Source organism: Macrosteles quadrilineatus, unplaced genomic scaffold, assembly GCF_028750875.1.
Source record: "Macrosteles quadrilineatus isolate MER2022 unplaced genomic scaffold, UCM_ALF_1.0 Scaffold_1__1_contigs__length_201487025, whole genome shotgun sequence".
Taxonomy (NCBI): Eukaryota; Metazoa; Arthropoda; class Insecta; order Hemiptera; family Cicadellidae; genus Macrosteles; species Macrosteles quadrilineatus.
In genome coordinates this window covers 69,851,371-69,869,753 of record NW_026542594.1, presented here as the reverse complement: position 1 = coordinate 69,869,753, position 18,383 = coordinate 69,851,371, and the positions used below count along the sequence as shown (strand labels likewise).

Here is an 18,383-nt window from a genome sequence, read left to right as displayed (position 1 = left end):
GGCAGTCCAATAAATTACGAAGTTATATGGCAAAATGTATATGGTTGATAGGAACTCGCATCAGGAAAAGTGCACAATCTTTTTCCTGAGCCCATCACATCAACTTTGAGGTATTCTAATGGTAATATACAATGTGTAGAATACTCAGGGTAAATATGATTGCTGCAGTCCAGTGAATTACAAAGCTATAAGGCAAAATCTATATGGTTTATAGGAATTTGCGTCAGGAAAAGTTTCGGTTTGTACGGTAATAGATGTGGGTTGGCACGCCTGCGGACGCCACAAACGTGTTTGCAGGGATGTCGGAAACACAAATCAATGACAATACGGTGCGAAATGATGTTTTTATATTTATATAATGTCATGATAACTTAGCTTAGCCCTGGGACCGTTTTAAGGGTACCCATGTTAGGGATTTTGAAAGAATTTTTTTGAAATACGCATTAAAAATAACTGTACTATTTTTTATCTTCAAAACTCAATTCAAAATCAATATTGACTATTTTGTTTAAGAATTGATAGTAAAATATCCAGTTAGTATAATTTCTTTGTTTGAAAAATATTTGTGTGGTAAAATATTCTATAGAACTATGAGGTTATTTGATTTAGTCTATGATTTTGTCATTGGTTATAGGAAACAAGTAAGATTAGTTGATATGAGTAGACCACAGAGATAAGTAAGACCATTGATGTATATACAAATCGAATGCTCTGCTCCCGAGAACTGTTTCAGGGGTTTCAAATTATCGAATTTAAAATGCATAACGAACTGTTCTGAATTAAACAGAATTTTAACTGACTACTCGATTCCCGTACGTATGACGGGCCAATAGCTTGTATATATTAAAACGTAACAGGGTTTTTTTTATTTCACGATACTGAATCAACCACACGATTTTTGTGTCGAAAGAAAGATAATTTTGAGAACTAGGATATGTCGAAGGCATAATTTTAGTTTAGGGTTTCAGTTTTCTAGAAATTACGTTTTAATTTTAAAAAAGTCTAGCAGCCGACGCTAACCTTCTAGACTAAAGCTTTTGCTATAACTCCATTTGCTTAACGTAACAGCTGTAAACATTCAGCGTTTGTGACACAAATTCAGCATTTAAAAATAAAATGAAATACAGTAGGGTGACAGGGGATTACAAGGGTCACTCAAGAATTCAGAGGATAAGGAACAGATTTGGGTTCGGAGGTGGCGGGACGCGGAGATAGCGGGAGCACACGCCTCAACAAAACATGAAAAAGATTAACCAAGTGCAATTAGACATAACCCTCAACATCCAAAGTGAAAGCTAACTTTTGACTCCAAAGTGTAAATTATTCAATTTACAAGTCCCCTTAATACCTACTAAAATACCTGTCAAATTGGAGTATCTATATAATTAATACGCTACATGAAATTTTGTCGGTTGAACTCCTCCACCATTTCTTAGCCGATTTTATCTATTGTCGTCTCACAACAAGTCTCTACAACAGTTTCCTTATTCTCAATAAGATAAATCTACACTTCAAAATACGAAATTATTTGTTTAATAATCCAAAAAGGGTTAGGGAGAAATTGGGAAATAGTTATATATCGAGTGTCAAAAATGAGAAAAACCAATTTTTACCCCATAGAATGTGATCAATTATCATGCCAAATTTCAGCCCAATCTGACCAGTCCTTGCGTGATTGAACTTAAAAAAAAAAAACAAACACACAAACTTCCACATTTAAATATTATATAGTACGGTATGATGTTTGCTAGACTAGGTAATCTATTAACTTACTTTGACGATTGAGATCTGCGTTGTTGTATAGGCCTATGTGCTTTATTCATGAGTGCAATATTTCATTACCAAGTATTTGTAACCGAACCAATTATAAATCCATACCAACGAGTACATTTGGATTTTTTATAGATTTATTATACGTATTCCTATAAGAATAAAATATTTTCATTACAATACTGTTAAATTACCTGTTTTCTTTACATAGTTATTACCTGCAAAAATTCATAATTACATTGTTTACTACTGCTAAAGTAAATAATAACTTTAAATTGAAGTTATGGCCTGAAACATTTTATGAGTTTGACATGTTAAAAACACAATGAAAGTGGGTCCATACCAGCGACCACAGAACTAAAGTTTTAATTATGTGATCGCTAATCTATTCATGTTGCCATTTAAAGTGCTCGATTAATCTTCCACTTCAGACGTGATCTTAAATATTTAATTAATAACTTTCTACTCTTGTTATGAAATAACATCTTACGGCTTTAAAAATAAAAAGTAAACTAAACGTCAGAACATGGACACATAAAATAAAATTAAGGGCTAACTTATTACAGTATGTATTTTGTCAGAACTTGTGCTTCAATAACTACATTTTTTGTTATTGTATTGGTTACTGGAATGTTAAAAAATGCCTAGGGATATTGTTGAGCTTATTAATGATATCAATTAACTTTTTAGTAGCACTTGCCATGAGGGTAACGGCCGGCAGCCGCAATCTAGCTGAAGAATAGTGAAATGCACTTGATATTAATACATTTTCATTTGCAGGAAAAACATTTATAACATTTTACCAATAACATAATTTGTTTTTAATACTTGTCATTATTGTTACATATGCGATGACTGCTGATCTGTGGGGACATTGGAGATGTGTCGTCCTGCCTGTCCCGTCAAGACTGTGTGTTGTGTGCTTCACTGTTGCGGCGGAGGTTCACCGTTGAACGGACAACAGCACCAATTCTGACACCGGCATACTTGGACGTGCTTCAAACAATGATAGGGACGAGTCAACTTACAGTTTGACATCGCGGCTACACTCGGAAGATAAGACAGTCGAAACGCTCCACTTTTACATTTCATTGGCCTAGTAGTCCTTGGAGCCTAGACGTTCTGATTCATAAAACAATTTAGGAAATTTTCCATTTAACAGGGTGCTGTATATTTAAATTACAATCACTTTGGTATTTGAAAACATATTTTGAGGTGGTAAATAACTCTTCAGTGGCTATTTAAAAATAACGCATTTAACATTGCTCTTATTGCGGGAAAATCTAATATGGCCGTTTGCTTCCATGATCTCCCTTGAAAATCAATTCAAAACAAACAAGACAATTTTTAATGTCATAGTATTGAGGATATTTAAATGATAACTTTGGTGTTTGAAAAACTATTTTTGGATCATTATCTCTACAGCAGCTGTTTAAAACTATCCAAGATGGCCGCTAGCCTCCAAGGACTCTTAAAATATTGTTGTTGATTATATTTGTTTTACTGTAATAAATTGACACTTTGTAGCATAAGAAGTATTACTAAAAATAATACTAAATATGGGTTTTAAGACAATACACTAGTACCAACAAGCATGTACAGTAAGTTTTTTCTGTACATCTAGCGACAATCTTACCAATTAATAAATCTTACAAGATAGTTTCTAGGTGTATAGAAACCTTATTGTAAAAGGTACTATAATACCAACTAGTAGGAGAGTCATCATCACCTTTGGTTTGTGTGATCAGTTATCGGTGGAGGGGAGGGGGTGGTTTCAGGACGAGGGGGTGCTGAAGGTGAAGAGTACAGTATTTTACGGTACAGCAATACGGCATTACGGCACTTTAGCAATACGCAATAAAATAACTGTACTACGTTTTTAATTACAATCTCTTCTAGTATGTGATAGAAACAAATATAAATAAAATACACAAAATGTACAAATCTACTAAACAAAACCGGCAGTTGCTATTATATAAATTGTATCCAATTATCAGCGCTCTACATCGCCCTTTATTTTTATATATACAGTATATAGCAATTTAGTTCAAATTGCACATTTTTAAATGACGTGGGAAGCATGGGAATATTACCAAAACATGTTTGTAGCGTTTCTCTGGGGGTGATGAAGATTCTTATCTGAAGTGATCAAAATGTCGAGGTTTCTTAAGAGTCTAGCCTAGGAGGATTAAACATTAAGGAGAGGGCATGCGAATAGGGATATACATGTTGCGGTGAAGCCTAGTACCTAATAGCGGTGAAGCTTATGGTAGAACCGTTAAGGATTTAAAGTCAACGGTAGAACACTCGAGTGGCAAAAACCGTAGCTACCTATAATAAACATGGATGAGATTGGGAAACTTTTGCGTAGAATGTTTTCTGTGCTTTTACTAAAAAGCGAAATCTTTCTGCTATCGCATCCTCAGACGCCACAGTGCGTACGTAGAAGACCCTATCATTATTTTATAGTTATTTGATTTGTTTTCATGCAAATATTTTCAAATAGGTACTTCTACTTTTTTATGATTTGAGTATATGATTATGAACCACACAATCTATATTAACACAACTAGCTGTTACACACGGGCTTAACCCCGTTTGACTTCATAAGTATTAATAAAAATATTGGTTGGTTAAGTTAAACAGAAATTAGCAAAACATAATACAGTAATACAAACAAATAATAACACCTAAATTTAATTAGGTAATAAATTAAAATATTAACAAACAAATAAGTACAGCTGAGGTATTTTTAACATTTAGGTATATAAGTGTTCCCTTTAGAAAGGAATTGCGACCTTAAAGGGCAATTTATGGCATAATGGATAGTTTTGCGCAAGGTTTCTCGTAATGACAAACATTTTAAGTATATGGTTTATGGGGGTGTGACTTGTATTTTTCTCATGTGGGATTTATGGATAGTAGTAGGACAAAAAACATGAATCCTTTTAGCGAATTTCCCTATAGGGAAGTAGCTATTACCGTAGGTCTCATGGTAAGACCTAAGCCCGGGACCGATTTACTTTTTCATTTTGATGTCCCCAGAGGCCAAAAACACCATTCGTTCAAATTTTTATATATCTATATATAGAGATATATATATATATATATATATATATATATATATATATATATATATATATATATATATATGTGTCCATCCGCACGATAACTTGAGTAATTTTTGTCCGATTTTGATAAAATTTGGTTTGAAGGTGTAAGGCGGGATAAACTTGAATGAGTTCGCGAACCAGCATGATCGGACTATGGGAACGGGGGTTTATGGGGGGTTTTATGGGGTAAAAATAGGTTTTTCCCATTTTTGACCCTAAAAACACAAAATTTCACAATTTCTTTTTAAACCATTTTGTAGAGCTTAAAAAAACAAATAATTTAGTATATTGAAGCGTTATTATGCGCCTAATTGTTACGGAGAAAATTTAAAAAATTGTAATTTTAAAATTCCCATGTTATTCTTATGGAGAATAAGTCAACTGTTGTAGTTTGCTTGTTTATGAACATATTTTGATTGATTTTGGAAAATACTTTTATTTCTTACTAAACTATTATCATTTTATAAAAAAAATCTTTTTTACCCTCCCTGTTGCAGCAAACCTAAGTACTCGTTAAACTAATTCTATTTAAATAGGAAATAAATGTGCTATTTTTATGAAGGCATTTTAGTGTAAATCCAATCAGATTAATGGAAATTCGCTTAGTCTGCAGGTTTGCTGCGGCGGGGGTATTTAAAACCATATTAACTGGCCATCTTAGTACATATTATTCGTTCATTAATACATTCTTCCTCTTATGTAGGTTTCTAATATTCCGATTCCATAATATGAGTTATTAATTTTGTTTGCGTGATTTATGTAGACCTATATAAATCTTTTAAATACTTCACTGCTATTTCAGTAACTTAATCTCTAAAATGACATTCTAACGGTCCTAATTGGTTGGCGTGTACGGTTGCCTTAAAAACGTTATATTGTAATGCAGGTATCTAAAAATCCCCCCCCCCCCACACACACACAAAACGGATCGGCGCGCGGTCGGGCTGGCTTCAACAAAACTAGAGCTTTTCCTCTATCCTCCTAAAATTTAATCCTCCTACATTCTAGCTGTGTTAAATTTGCTACTATAGTTCGGCCGCTTAGAAAGCGACCTCCTCCAGCATTAGTTTAGCATTAGCGCGCAAGTCGTTTTCTAAGCGGCCGAACTATACAGTCAAAATCATAAGGGCATTTGTTATTATTATTCAGTTTGTTTACGTAAATATTTCCTCAAAATCTTCATTATAACGAATCTTGAACTTTTTACTTTATCACTGTAATTTGGTAACTTTCTATGTAGTTCTGTTTGTACATCAGATGTACTAGTATTAGGTATTGGTTTTTCTTGAATATTTTAGTCTCCTTTTGTGTTAGTCGTGTGTTCATCAGAGCCGGCCTTAGGTACAATGCCCACACATTGGGTATAAAATACAGAATAATTTAAAAGTATTAAAATTTTACAATATTTATGTTAATTATAAAAAATTAAAAGGGGGAATTATTTTATCATCAATTTTTTGTTTGCACCATCCAAGGCCGGCTATGGTGTTTACAGTTGAAATCTATTTAAACTTCGATATCTATCTCCACTGATTTGACAGAATTTTTTAAAAAAAGAATCGGCTTTATTACCTTATATAACGTATCTATTAAATTTTGAAGTAATACAAATTTTATATAAAATTCTTTTCAACCCATTTTCAATGTCTTAAAAACAAATCATTTATTATGTTGAATAGTTGCTAAGGCTTAAAGTTAAAGAAAAACATTTATGAAAAACATGCAAAATTTAAATTTCCATGTTATTTATACATTACCTACATAGAATAATTAAACCGTTGCAGTTTGCTTGTTTATGAACACATTTGTATGAAATTTGGCAAATTAATAAATTTATTTAGTAATAATCTATTAACATTTTACAAATAAAATTACCCTTCGTTGTAGCAACTCGCGTGATAACTCATTAAACTTAGGTTATTATTTAACTTCGGAATAAACATGACTATTTAAGGAGATATTTTGATGAAAATCCAATCGAGCAAATAGAAATTCACTTATCCCGCTGGTTTTCTGTGGCTGGGGTGATAAAACATTGATTAAGCAAATAAAATTATCCAACTATTGTAATACAGTGGAACAGTAAAGCGCTACTCATAAAACACACACAGAAAAATAAAATAATACATTGTCGACTTAAGCGTACAGTGACACTAACGTCTTGAAACAAACATAAAAAATCGTTTTACAATAGGATGAAAAGTCTATAAGCTAATCGGCACAATAAATTCGGACACCTAGACTAAAATCTAAAACTACAAATAAAATTAATTGATCCAGAGGAATCATGGATCAGAGTTTCGGTAAAACATTACAGTATAATGGAACAAATTAGATATTATTCTAGTTAGTTGTTTTTTATCTTTATGTTTTCCAACATGTTTTGCTTACGTTTATAGTTTAAGGTTGTGTAAATAGATTATTTTCATACACGATATGTTTATAAAGTAAATAAAATAGCTTATTTAAATTTTTATCTTTTTGAAAAAGCAGTTTCATTTTGTTTCCCTTTCGTTAAGGTTACCTCTCCTCAGATTATACCTCAGATTTCTCCACAGATAATTGACTTGATTGCCTCAATCATATTCATAAATATTATACACTACGATGTATTTTACAATTGGAATAGCTCAAAGTTGTTGTGATGTGCATAGAAAAAATATAATGCATTCTTATTTGTTGCAAGTTCCTATCAACCATATACATTTTGCCATATAACTTGGTAATTTAGGGGGATGCCTCAATCACACTCATACTGATTATTCTACACATTGTATATTAACATTAGAATACCTCAAAGTTGAAGTGATGGACTTAGGAAAAAGGTTGTGCACTTTTTCCTGATGCGAGTTCCTATCAACCATATACATTTTGCCATATAACTTGGTAATTTAGAGGACTGCCTCAATCATACTTATACAGATTATTCTACACAATGTATATTACCATTAGAATACATCAAAGTTGATGTGATGGGCTTACCCATGTAGCACAGATGGTTGGGCCAACGTTGGCCAACTGTGGAACAGTTGGTCGATGGTTGGTTGGAGCTTCCACAACCAACCAACCGTTGTCCAACTGTATATCTCGTAGTTGGGCCAACCAATATTTACAACTGTGGACCAACATTGGTTCATTGTTAATGAAATACATTAATATGCATTGCTGGGTATCATACATCAAGCCAACCGTTGTCCAACCGTTTTTCACTCCATTGGACCAACAAAAGATACTTTTGTTGGACCAACGATGGTCCATAGTTGAGTTTTACACGACTTTCATTCTCTGGATCAACTAATATTCTTTAACTTATTTGCAACAATTTAAGGGGAAAGAGTAATTAATCATATAACAGTCAATTATAATAGCATTAATAATCTAACGGTAATTAAATAATCTATATTCAAATACCAGTATCCTCTCTAACTCCCCCCCCAAAAAATAATAACTACTTATGATGCCTTAACAGATTAACAGAATCATATTATACTGTGTGTAGTATCAAAATTGTTTTAAGTATTGCGACCATTGCAACTGTCGGCTACTCTTACACCACTTGAAAACTCTCTATATCAACAATCGCAGATAGCTCAGTGGTAAGGTAAGAGGCTCATAAGTCGAAGGACCCGGGTTCAAGACCCGTCTGAGCCAAAAAAATTTTGTTCTAGCTTTTTTTCAAAATTTGTTTTTATGAACTATTTAATCAATTTACTCAACTAATAATTATGCTTTTCATACTAAATCTTTAATATTTTGTGTTAAATAAAACGGTTGGTTGGATATCAGTTGTTATGGTTAGTTGGCCATCAGTATTTTTGGATAGTTGGGCCATTGTTGGACAATGGTTGGTTGGAAAACAGTTTAAAGAGGTGACATTTCTACCGTTGGCCAACTGTGTGGCTCCACAATTTACCAACGTTGGCCCAACCATCTGTGCTACATGGGTAGGAAAAAGATTGTGCACTTTTCCTGACGCAAATTCCTATAAACCATATAGATTTTGCCTTATAGCTTCGTAATTCACTGGACTACCGCAATCATACTCATACTGATTATTCTATACATTGTATATTAGCATTAGAATACCTCAAAGTTGATGTGATGGGCTTAGGAAAAAGATTGTGCACTTTTCCTGACGCAAATTCCTATCAACCATATAGATTTTGCCATATAACTTCGTAATTCACTGGACTGCCGCAATCATACTCATACTGATTATTCTAAACATTGTATATTACCATTAGAATACCTCAAAATTGATGTGATGGGCTTAGGAAAAAGATTGTGCACTTTTCCTGACGCAAATTCCTATCAACCATATAGATTTTGCCTTATAGCTTCGTAATTCACTGGACTGCCGCAATCATACTCATACTGATTATTCTAAACATTGTATATTACCATTAGAATACCTCAAAATTGATGTGATGGGCTTAGGAAAAAGATTGTGCACTTTTCCTGACGCAAATTCCTATCAACCATATAGATTTTGCCTTATAGCTTCGTAATTCACTGGACTGCCGCAATCATATTTACCCTGAGTATTCTACACATTGTATATTACCATTAGAATACCTCAAAGTTGATGTGATGGGCTCAGGAAAAAGATTGTGCACTTTTCCTGATGCGAGTTCCTATCAACCATATACATTTTACCATATAACTTCGTAATTCACTGGACTGCCGCAATCATACTCATACTGATTATTCTAAACATTGTATATTACCATTAGAATACCTCAAAGTTGATGTGATGGGCTTAGGAAAAAGATTGTGCACTTTTCCTAACGCAAATTCTTATCAACCATATAGATTTTGCCTTATAGCTTCGTAATTCACTGGACTGCCTCAATCATATTTATACTGAGTATTCTACACATTGTATATTAACATTAGAATACCTCAATGTTGATGTGATGGGCTTAGGAAAAAGATTGTGCACTTTTTCCTGATACGAGTTACTATCAACCATATAGATTTTGCCTTATAGCTTCGTAATTCACTGGACTGCCTCAATCATATTTATACTGAGTATTCTACACATTGTACATTACCATTAGAATACCTCAAAGTTGATGTGATGGGCTTAGGAAAAAGATTGTGCACTTTTTCCTGATACGAGTTACTATCAACCATATACATTTTGCCTTATAGCTTCGTAATTCACTGGACTGCCGCAATCATACTCATACTGATTATTCTAAACATTGTGTATTACCATTAGAATAGCTCAAAGTTGATGTGATGGGCTTGGGAAAAAGATTATGCACTTTTTATGTTCGTAGTTTTAATTGTTCGCGTTATGTTAAGCCTTAGCTACGTATAATGTACAGTACGGTCTCAAATATGCCTTTTAAAATACGTCAAATAATAAGTTTTAACTTGTATACACGTTTTATCAATGTATTATTGACATTATATAAATATAAAAACATCATTTCGCATCGTATTGTCATTGATTTGTGTTTCCGACATCCCTGCAAAACACGTTTGTGGCGTCCGCAGGCGTTCCAACCCACATCTATTACAAACCGAAACTTTTCCTGACGCAAATTCTTATCAACCATATAGATTTTGCCTTATAGCTTCGTAATTCACTGGACTGCCGCAATCATATTTACCCTGAGTATTCTACACATTGTATATTACCATTAGAATACCTCAAAGTTGATGTGATGGGCTCAGGAAAAAGATTGTGCACTTTTCCTGACGCAAATTCCTATCAACCATATAGATTTTGCCATATAACTTCGTAATTCACTGGACTGCCGCAATCATACTCATACTGATTATTCTATACATTGTATATTAGCATTAGAATACCTCAAAGTTGATGTGATGGGCTTAGGAAAAAGATTGTGCACTTTTCCTGATGCGAGTTCCTATCAACCATATAGATTTTGCCTTATAGCTTCGTAATTCACTGGACTGCCGCAATCATACTCATACTGATTATTCTATACATTGTATATTAGCATTAGAATACATCAAAGTTGATGTGATGGGCTTAGGAAAAAGATCGTGCACTTTTCCTGATGCGAGTTCCTATCAACCATATACATTTTGCCATATAACTTCGTTATTTACTGGACTGCCTCAACCATATTTATACTGAGTGTTCTACACATTGTATTTTACCATTATAATACCTCAAAGTTGATGTGATGGGCTTAGGAAAAAGATTGTGCACTTTTCCTGACGCAAATTCCTATCAACCATATAGATTTTGCCATATAACTTCGTAATTCACTGGACTGCCTCAATCATATTTATACTGAGTATTCTACACATTGCATATTACCATTAGAATACATCAAAGTTGATGTGATGGACTAAGGAAAAAGATTGTGCACTTTTTCCTGATACGAGTTCCTATCAACCATATAGATTTTGCCTTATAGCTTCGTAATTCACTGGACTGCCTCAATCATATTTATACTGAGTATTCTACACATTGTACATTACCATTAGAATACCTCAAAGTTGATGTGATGGGCTTAGGAAAAAGATTGTGCACTTTTTCCTGATACGAGTTACTATCAACCATATATACATTTTGCCTTATAGCTTCGTAATTCACTGGACTGCCTCAATCATATTTATACTGAGTATTCTACAAATTGTATATTACCATTAGAATAGCTCAAAGTTGATGTGATGGGCTTGGGAAAAAAAGATTATGCACTTTTTATGTTCGGAGTTTTAATTGATCGCGTTATGTTAAGCCATAGCTACGTATAATGTACAGTACGGTCTCAAATATGCCTTTTAAAATACGTCAATTAATTAGTTTTAACTTGTATACACGTTTTATCAATGTATAACTGACATTATATAAATATAAAAACATCATTTCGCACCGTATTGTCATTGAATTGTTTTTCCGACATCCCTGCAAAACACGTTTGTGGCGTCCGCAGGAGTACCAACCCACATCTATTACAAACCGAAAAAGCGCCGATGAAAAGAGCCGCTAACTTCACGACGGTGTCTCTGCGTGCTGCGCTGCGTCTGTTGTTCTGTGGCCGTTCTTTCCTTTCACCTTCGGGCTTCAGGCCTTCGCCTTTCTCTGCTGAGTGCTTGCTTACACTGGGCGACTTTCAGTTTCAGTGCTCGCTCAGTGCTGACTGCTGACTGATGTAAGTGATGTAGTGACTGTGACTGGTTGCCTCCTGAGTGCTGACTGCTGAGTGCTGTCGCTGTGTGCTGCCTGCTGAGCTGACAGTTGACGCAGGAGGAAGGGTGACAGTTCAGTCTCAGTGACTAGTGACAGTTGACTGACTGACAGTAAATAACGTTATCAGTGTTGCCAATCCACCACTTAGGTGGATTTATCCAAATACTAGGTTTACAAATCAATGTACAATAACTACTCGATATACAGGGTGTTTTTTTTAACTTGCATCTTTATTTATGTAAAAACCGCAATAGATATAAATATGCAGTTTGTGGGAATCATCTATTGACGTAGGGGGCCCAATTGTTTTGAATTCAACGTTACATTTACATTCCCCCCCTTTCCCCCCCTGCCGTCAAACCAACTTAATTTTTTTTAATAACAAGGTACCCCTTGTGACATATCAAATGAAAGAGCAAGAAAAAAGAAAATGTTTGGTGAAAAAATTGAAAATCGGCTCATAAATTTGTGAGATATTTCACCCCCTTTCTCTCCCTACCCTTAACTTAAAATTTTGAAATCGCGAGATACCCCTTGTGACATATCAAATGAAAGAGCACGAAAAAAGAAAATGTTATTGAAAAACATTTTGAAATTGGCTCATAAATTTGTGTGATATCCCCCCCCTCCCCGGAACTTATTTTTTTATAGCAAGGTACCCCTTGTGACATATCAAATAAAAGAGCATAAAAAAAGAAAATGTTTGGTGAAAAAATATTTGTATTTAGCTTACAAATTTGTGAGATATTTCACCCCCTTTCTCTCCCTTCCCTTAACTTAAAATTTTGGAATTGCGAGATATCCCTTGTGACATATCAATTGAAAGGGCATGTAAAAAGAAAATGTTTGGTGAAAATTTTTTAAACTAATGGGGTAGGGGGAGATAGGTATTGCAATATTTCACAAATATATCATCTGATTTCAAAAAAATTATTACCGTACCAGAAATGATTTTTTTCATACCCTTTCATTTGAAATGTCACAGGGGATTGACATTTCAACATTTAAAGTTGAGGGTAGGGAGAGAGAGGGGGGGGGGTGAAATATAAAAGATGTATAGCCAATTACAAAGATTCTTTCACCAAACATTTTCTTTTTACATGCCCTTTCAATTGATATGTCAAAAGGGATATCTCGCAATCCCAAATAAATTTTAAGTTAAGGGAAGGGTGAGAAAGGGGGTGAAATATCTCACAAATTTATAAGCTAAATACAAATATTTTCCAACAGTCACCCGACAAAGTTGACTTCCTTGTACTGTTTATAGTACAGAAAGCTGCTAATTGCTGCATATTTATACTTTTTCGAATTGTCGTACGATTTATACTTTGGCGCACATCAGGATTCCAACGAAACAACACAAAACAGCGTGGTTCTATTATGCACGTAATCATAGCCACCTCTAATACAGTAGTAGCATTGACTTTGAGATATAAAGTCAATGGTAGTAGATAGTAGATTTTTAAATATGGTAAAATAGACAAAATTGAAATCTATGTTGTTTATTTAGATAAAAATTACAACATACCGCAATATGTCTAAAACTAAAAATATACAAACATAATGTTTTTGGTTGCATTTATCGTATTGTAAGTACGATGAATGTGGAAATAGATGGACTTTTACATATTTCCTTTGTTAATTTGATAATCTACACTATTATATAAAAATCTCATGGTGTCTTTTTATACAGTATGTGTGTTATTCAACATAGTAAAAACTACTAGACAGACTGTGCTTAAATTTTACAAAATAAAACTACTATACCAAGAATGGTTATACAGTAGGACTAACTTATTGCCACTTCAATATTTGTAGAGACTTTGGGATTTGTAGAGACTAACATCTAACAATTTTTTCAAATAAAATTAATTTTAAATTTTTAATAGGAATATTATGTTTTAGTCTACCTGAGGAAACCATGTAAGTTAGCGACAACAAAATTTGAAGTTTTCATTTTGAAGGCACACTGACTAAACAATTTATTTTCTTTGAATAATTACTAAGAAAAACGTTTGCCATTTTGTAAACGATTTCAGAAGCTAGGCCTCTATATGGCTTTCCACAATATTAATAGAATTTTTTTATCACATCAACATTCAGACTGGATTCGGAGACTATGATGCTTTTATTGTTAGATGATGGTGTATATTTTTTTACTAGTAGGCCTACTTAACAGAATCACTGGCTTATTTCTTTGAAGTGGTATTTATTTAAGTTATTTTAATCACTTAACAACAGCATTTATCAATGAGATGGACTAATAAATAAGGAAATAGTACGGTATTACTACCTAAAACTTGCTTCTCGCGTCTATATTTACACGAATCGTTGTCTTATTCTTACATTTTTTACAAATTTAATCTAAGTTCATATTCGTAAAAAATGTTTCACACCAAAACGAGAATATTTTTAAGATGTCTAATTTGATCAAAGAATAGCAGAAAGCAATTGTTGCTTACGCGGCGGATCAAGTAATCTTAGAACACTGTATGTATTATTCATTTTTAATTGAGCTATCGTAATTATTCTTGCATCCAGGCACATCACATCTATCTGGCATGCTGTAGCAAGAAGTTTAATGTCATTACTAATGATTAAAGGTAGTAGAAACGCGATTATGTACGTAGAGTACGCGACTCCTCCATTCACTGTAATGGTAAAACGACCGAACGCCAAGACACTGATGCGACGTTGCCGCTTTTCACTCGCCGCGGCCTTGTATTAGGCCCTGTACACATGAGGGCGGCAGCCGCCGCGGTTGCCATTGCGCGGGAACCGCGGCGGTTGAAAGTACAAAGGAGCAAGTGGGACCGTTCACATGCAACCGCCCACTTCCAATCAACCGCAACAAACCGCGGCGGTCGTAGATTTCCCTTCGACCGCCGCGGCTCCTGTGCGGTTGAAGTTACTAGAGTTGGCATGAGAGCGTACACATGAGGGCGGTAGCCGCCGCGGTTGACTGCAGTTGCTACTATAGGATCACAGACATTGCGCACTTGCACTGTGGACATCGCTCCCTATCTCTCTCTCTCTCTCTCTCTCTCTCTCTCTCTCTCTCTCCTCTCTCTCTCTCTCTCTCTCTCTCTCTCTCTCTCTCTCTCTCTCTCTCTCTCTCTCTGTGTTGGTGAAGTGTGTAGCTGTGGCTGGAGTTGATGTAGTGCTCGTAGTGTTTACAATGGCCATGCGTGCTGCTGTGTAACCAGAAAACTTTGACACTGAACTGTTCTTTAAAGAAGTACAAAAATAAGATACGTTTAGGACATAAACTAAAAAAGATTGCGTTGCAAGAGTTAGTTGAGTTTTTTGCTGTAAAGAATTGTCAAGCGTTACGCGTTTAAAAGGAAAAAAATGGGTAAATACAGTACTGGCTGTTGAGCGACGGGACGGCCAATTCACACCGCAACCGCAGCGTAACCGCGGCTCCAACCGCTGCCATGTGTACGGTCCTAGGCGGCCGCCGCCGCCCTCATGTGTACAGGGCCTTAGAGGTGGCTATGACGTAATCCGTGTACGCTTGGAAATAGGTTGGCAACACTTAAAGATAATAATACTATGAGCAGCTGATTGACTAATATAACTACGATTTAACCTGTCATTTCGTGTTTATAGTTTCGGTATTTCTGAACTTTCTGGACTTTTCTTTTAAACGTTTTTAAAACATTCCTACGATCTTAATAAACAGGAAAATACCTTTAAAGCGTTTTTTTTTTAGACGCGTAAACCACTTCAAATTACAAAAACATACGGAACTATTTTCTCAAGTCGCGGAGTACATTGCTTGCCGAGGAAAAAATAGCGGAGTGATACGGACCGGGGACTACTTTCTCTAACTAGCGTCTAGACTGCCAGTGCAACTCCGAGGATCGTGGATCAGATCACCCCCCCACCACCGTACGCTTCCGAATCATGCCGGCGCATCAGCATAGCCTAACTGTTCGCGGAAAATTGATATCCCTATCAATGTCACTGTCAAAACGTACCGTTTATAGGTTAAATTTAAATTTAAAATAATTAAACTGTCATAAACCTAACCAAACTAACCAAACTTGCTGATAATGAAAATCTCGATTGAAGGTTTACTAATCGAAAAAAATAGTTCTGTTCTAAAAATAAAATTATAAATGTCTCAAATTCAAGTTTATAATTTTTAATGATAAAATTAAACTGTCATAACCTAAGTTACCAAACCAACCAAACTTGCTGATACGAAAAAAATTGTTGACAAAAAGTTAGTGCAACCAATACCTAGTTCTGTTATAAAAATAAAATTATAATAAATGTCTCAAATTCAATTTTATATTTTTTTAATTATAAAATTAAACTGTCAAAACCTAACCAAACCAACCAAACTTGCTGATATGAAAAAAATTTTTGACAAAAAGTTAGTGCTTCCAGCGGGATTCGAACTCGGCACCTTTCAATTATCAGCCCGACACGCTATCCACTACACCACCAAGGCTCATGGCATAAGCATGGGTCACATCTAGGCTGGCATCGGCGGCGAATTGAAAGAAGCCGCGACTGTCAGCTCAATGTGACCACAAAATTCGCAGCTGACACTGAGCTGACACAGCCTGGATTGGTGAGCCGGTGATGCTGGTGCCAGCTGCTGATCACCAGCGGCTGGCGAAAAGCGTGTGACCCGTGCTATAGCTCCGTATCGTTGCGGTAATGGTTGACGTCACGCCATCGGCACGGAGCGGTGGTGGGGGGTTTTCAGATCTGATCCACGATCCTCGGAGTTGCACTGGCTGCCTAGATGCTTATCTTTCACTAGGGCACCTCCTATTTGTGTTGCCAGCTGAACCTAAAAACGTGTTGTATAGTGTTTGAAAAACTAATTATTTATATGGTTTATAGTGACTGTAGGAAAAATATAATGTGTAACACGTGTGCAAAAGGCCTTTGATACACTCTAGATCATTCCGTAAACATTGCTCTCGTGTGCAGCAAAGTGCCACTTTGCTCACTAGTTACACAAATAGGCGCCACCAAACATTTTCTTTTCTCAAGCTCTTTTATTTGATTTGTCACAAGGGCCCCCTCCCCGTAACTTAATTTTTTTTTAATTTGTTATAAAAAAATTAATTTCCGGGGAGGGGGGGGATATTTTACAAATTTATGTGCCAATTTTAAAATGTTTTTCACTAAACATTTTCTTTTTTCGTGCTCTTTCATTTGATATGTCACAAGGGATATCTCGCGATTTCAAAATTTTAAGTTAAGGGTAGGGAGAGAAAGGGGGTGAAATATCTCACAAATTTTTGAGCCGATTTTCAATTTTTTTTCACCAAACATTTTCTTTTTTCATGCTCTTTCATTTGATATGTCACAAAAAGGGGTACCTTGCTATTTAAAAAAATTAAGTTTGGGGGCAGGGGGGAAAGGGAGGGAACGTGAATGTAACGTTGAATTCAAAACAATTGGGCCCCCTACGTCAATAGATGATTCCCGCAAACTGCATATTTCTATCTATTGCGGTTTTTACATAAATAAAGATGCAAGTTTAAAACAAAACACCCTGTATAATGTAGAGTTATTTATACATCGATGGGTGTACAATGCAGCCGTCTGCTTGAAATATTTAGCGGAGCTAACATATTAATCCAAAAGTCAAAGGTACGTCGAGTTCACATAAATGGAATGGCTATTTGGATTATCTGAGGGCAATTGTGCATCAGCCTTATTCCGGCGTCCGACGACCATATAATTATTGGATGTCCATTTTGTATACTCAATGATATTAATCCGATTGTTCTTCCCCTTTTCTCTGTACCTACTGTCTTTGTTATGAAGTCCAGTCAATAAATGCAACAACCCCAAGCCCTTAAAATGTGACGTAGAATGCGTGAGTAGGAGCTAGGTGACTAAACGATTCCTTCAGAAACTTTGTTCACGGAATAGGCTGTTATCATACCAAAAGTCCTGACTGGTGATGAGCGGGGGGAGGGTACGAATTTGGGTTTTTCGCTTTTATCACGAAAACAGTGCATAGTGCATAGGAGGGAATTGTTTTCGGTTAATATAATGAAGTTCTTAAATGGGTCGCCGGAATTTTATCCCCCTGGAATTTTACCCCCTGGGCAAAGCTGACGTCACTATGACGTAGTAACCTGAGCGCTCAAAAGTTTGTTCGCGGGCGGAATTTTACCCCCGCGGATTTGGAAGTCTAATGAAAATAGACAGAGTGTGATTAATTAGATTAGCAATAAAACCTGGAATTTTACCTATTTACCTAATTTTACCCCCTGTCCATATAACTATAGCGTTTAGACAATTGAAGATTTACGGAATTTTACCCCCGGATTTTTACCCCCCCG

At 35.3% G+C, this 18,383-nt stretch overlaps 1 protein-coding gene across 1 annotated transcript in view; it reads right to left on the bottom strand.

Annotated features, from left to right (window-relative positions):
- The window catches only part of LOC128997893 (TBC1 domain family member 14-like), a 121,436-nt gene extending 106,362 nt beyond the window's left edge, over positions 1 to 15,074 (bottom strand). The window contains exons 1-2 of the mRNA XM_054423684.1: positions 14,973 to 15,074; positions 11,926 to 12,146 (exon numbers count right to left, since the gene is read on the bottom strand). Of these exons, the coding sequence (XP_054279659.1) occupies positions 11,926 to 12,146; positions 14,973 to 15,074 (323 nt within the window). The remainder of the gene's footprint in view (positions 1 to 11,925; positions 12,147 to 14,972) is intronic.
- Positions 15,075 to 18,383: the final 3,309 nt, after the last annotated feature.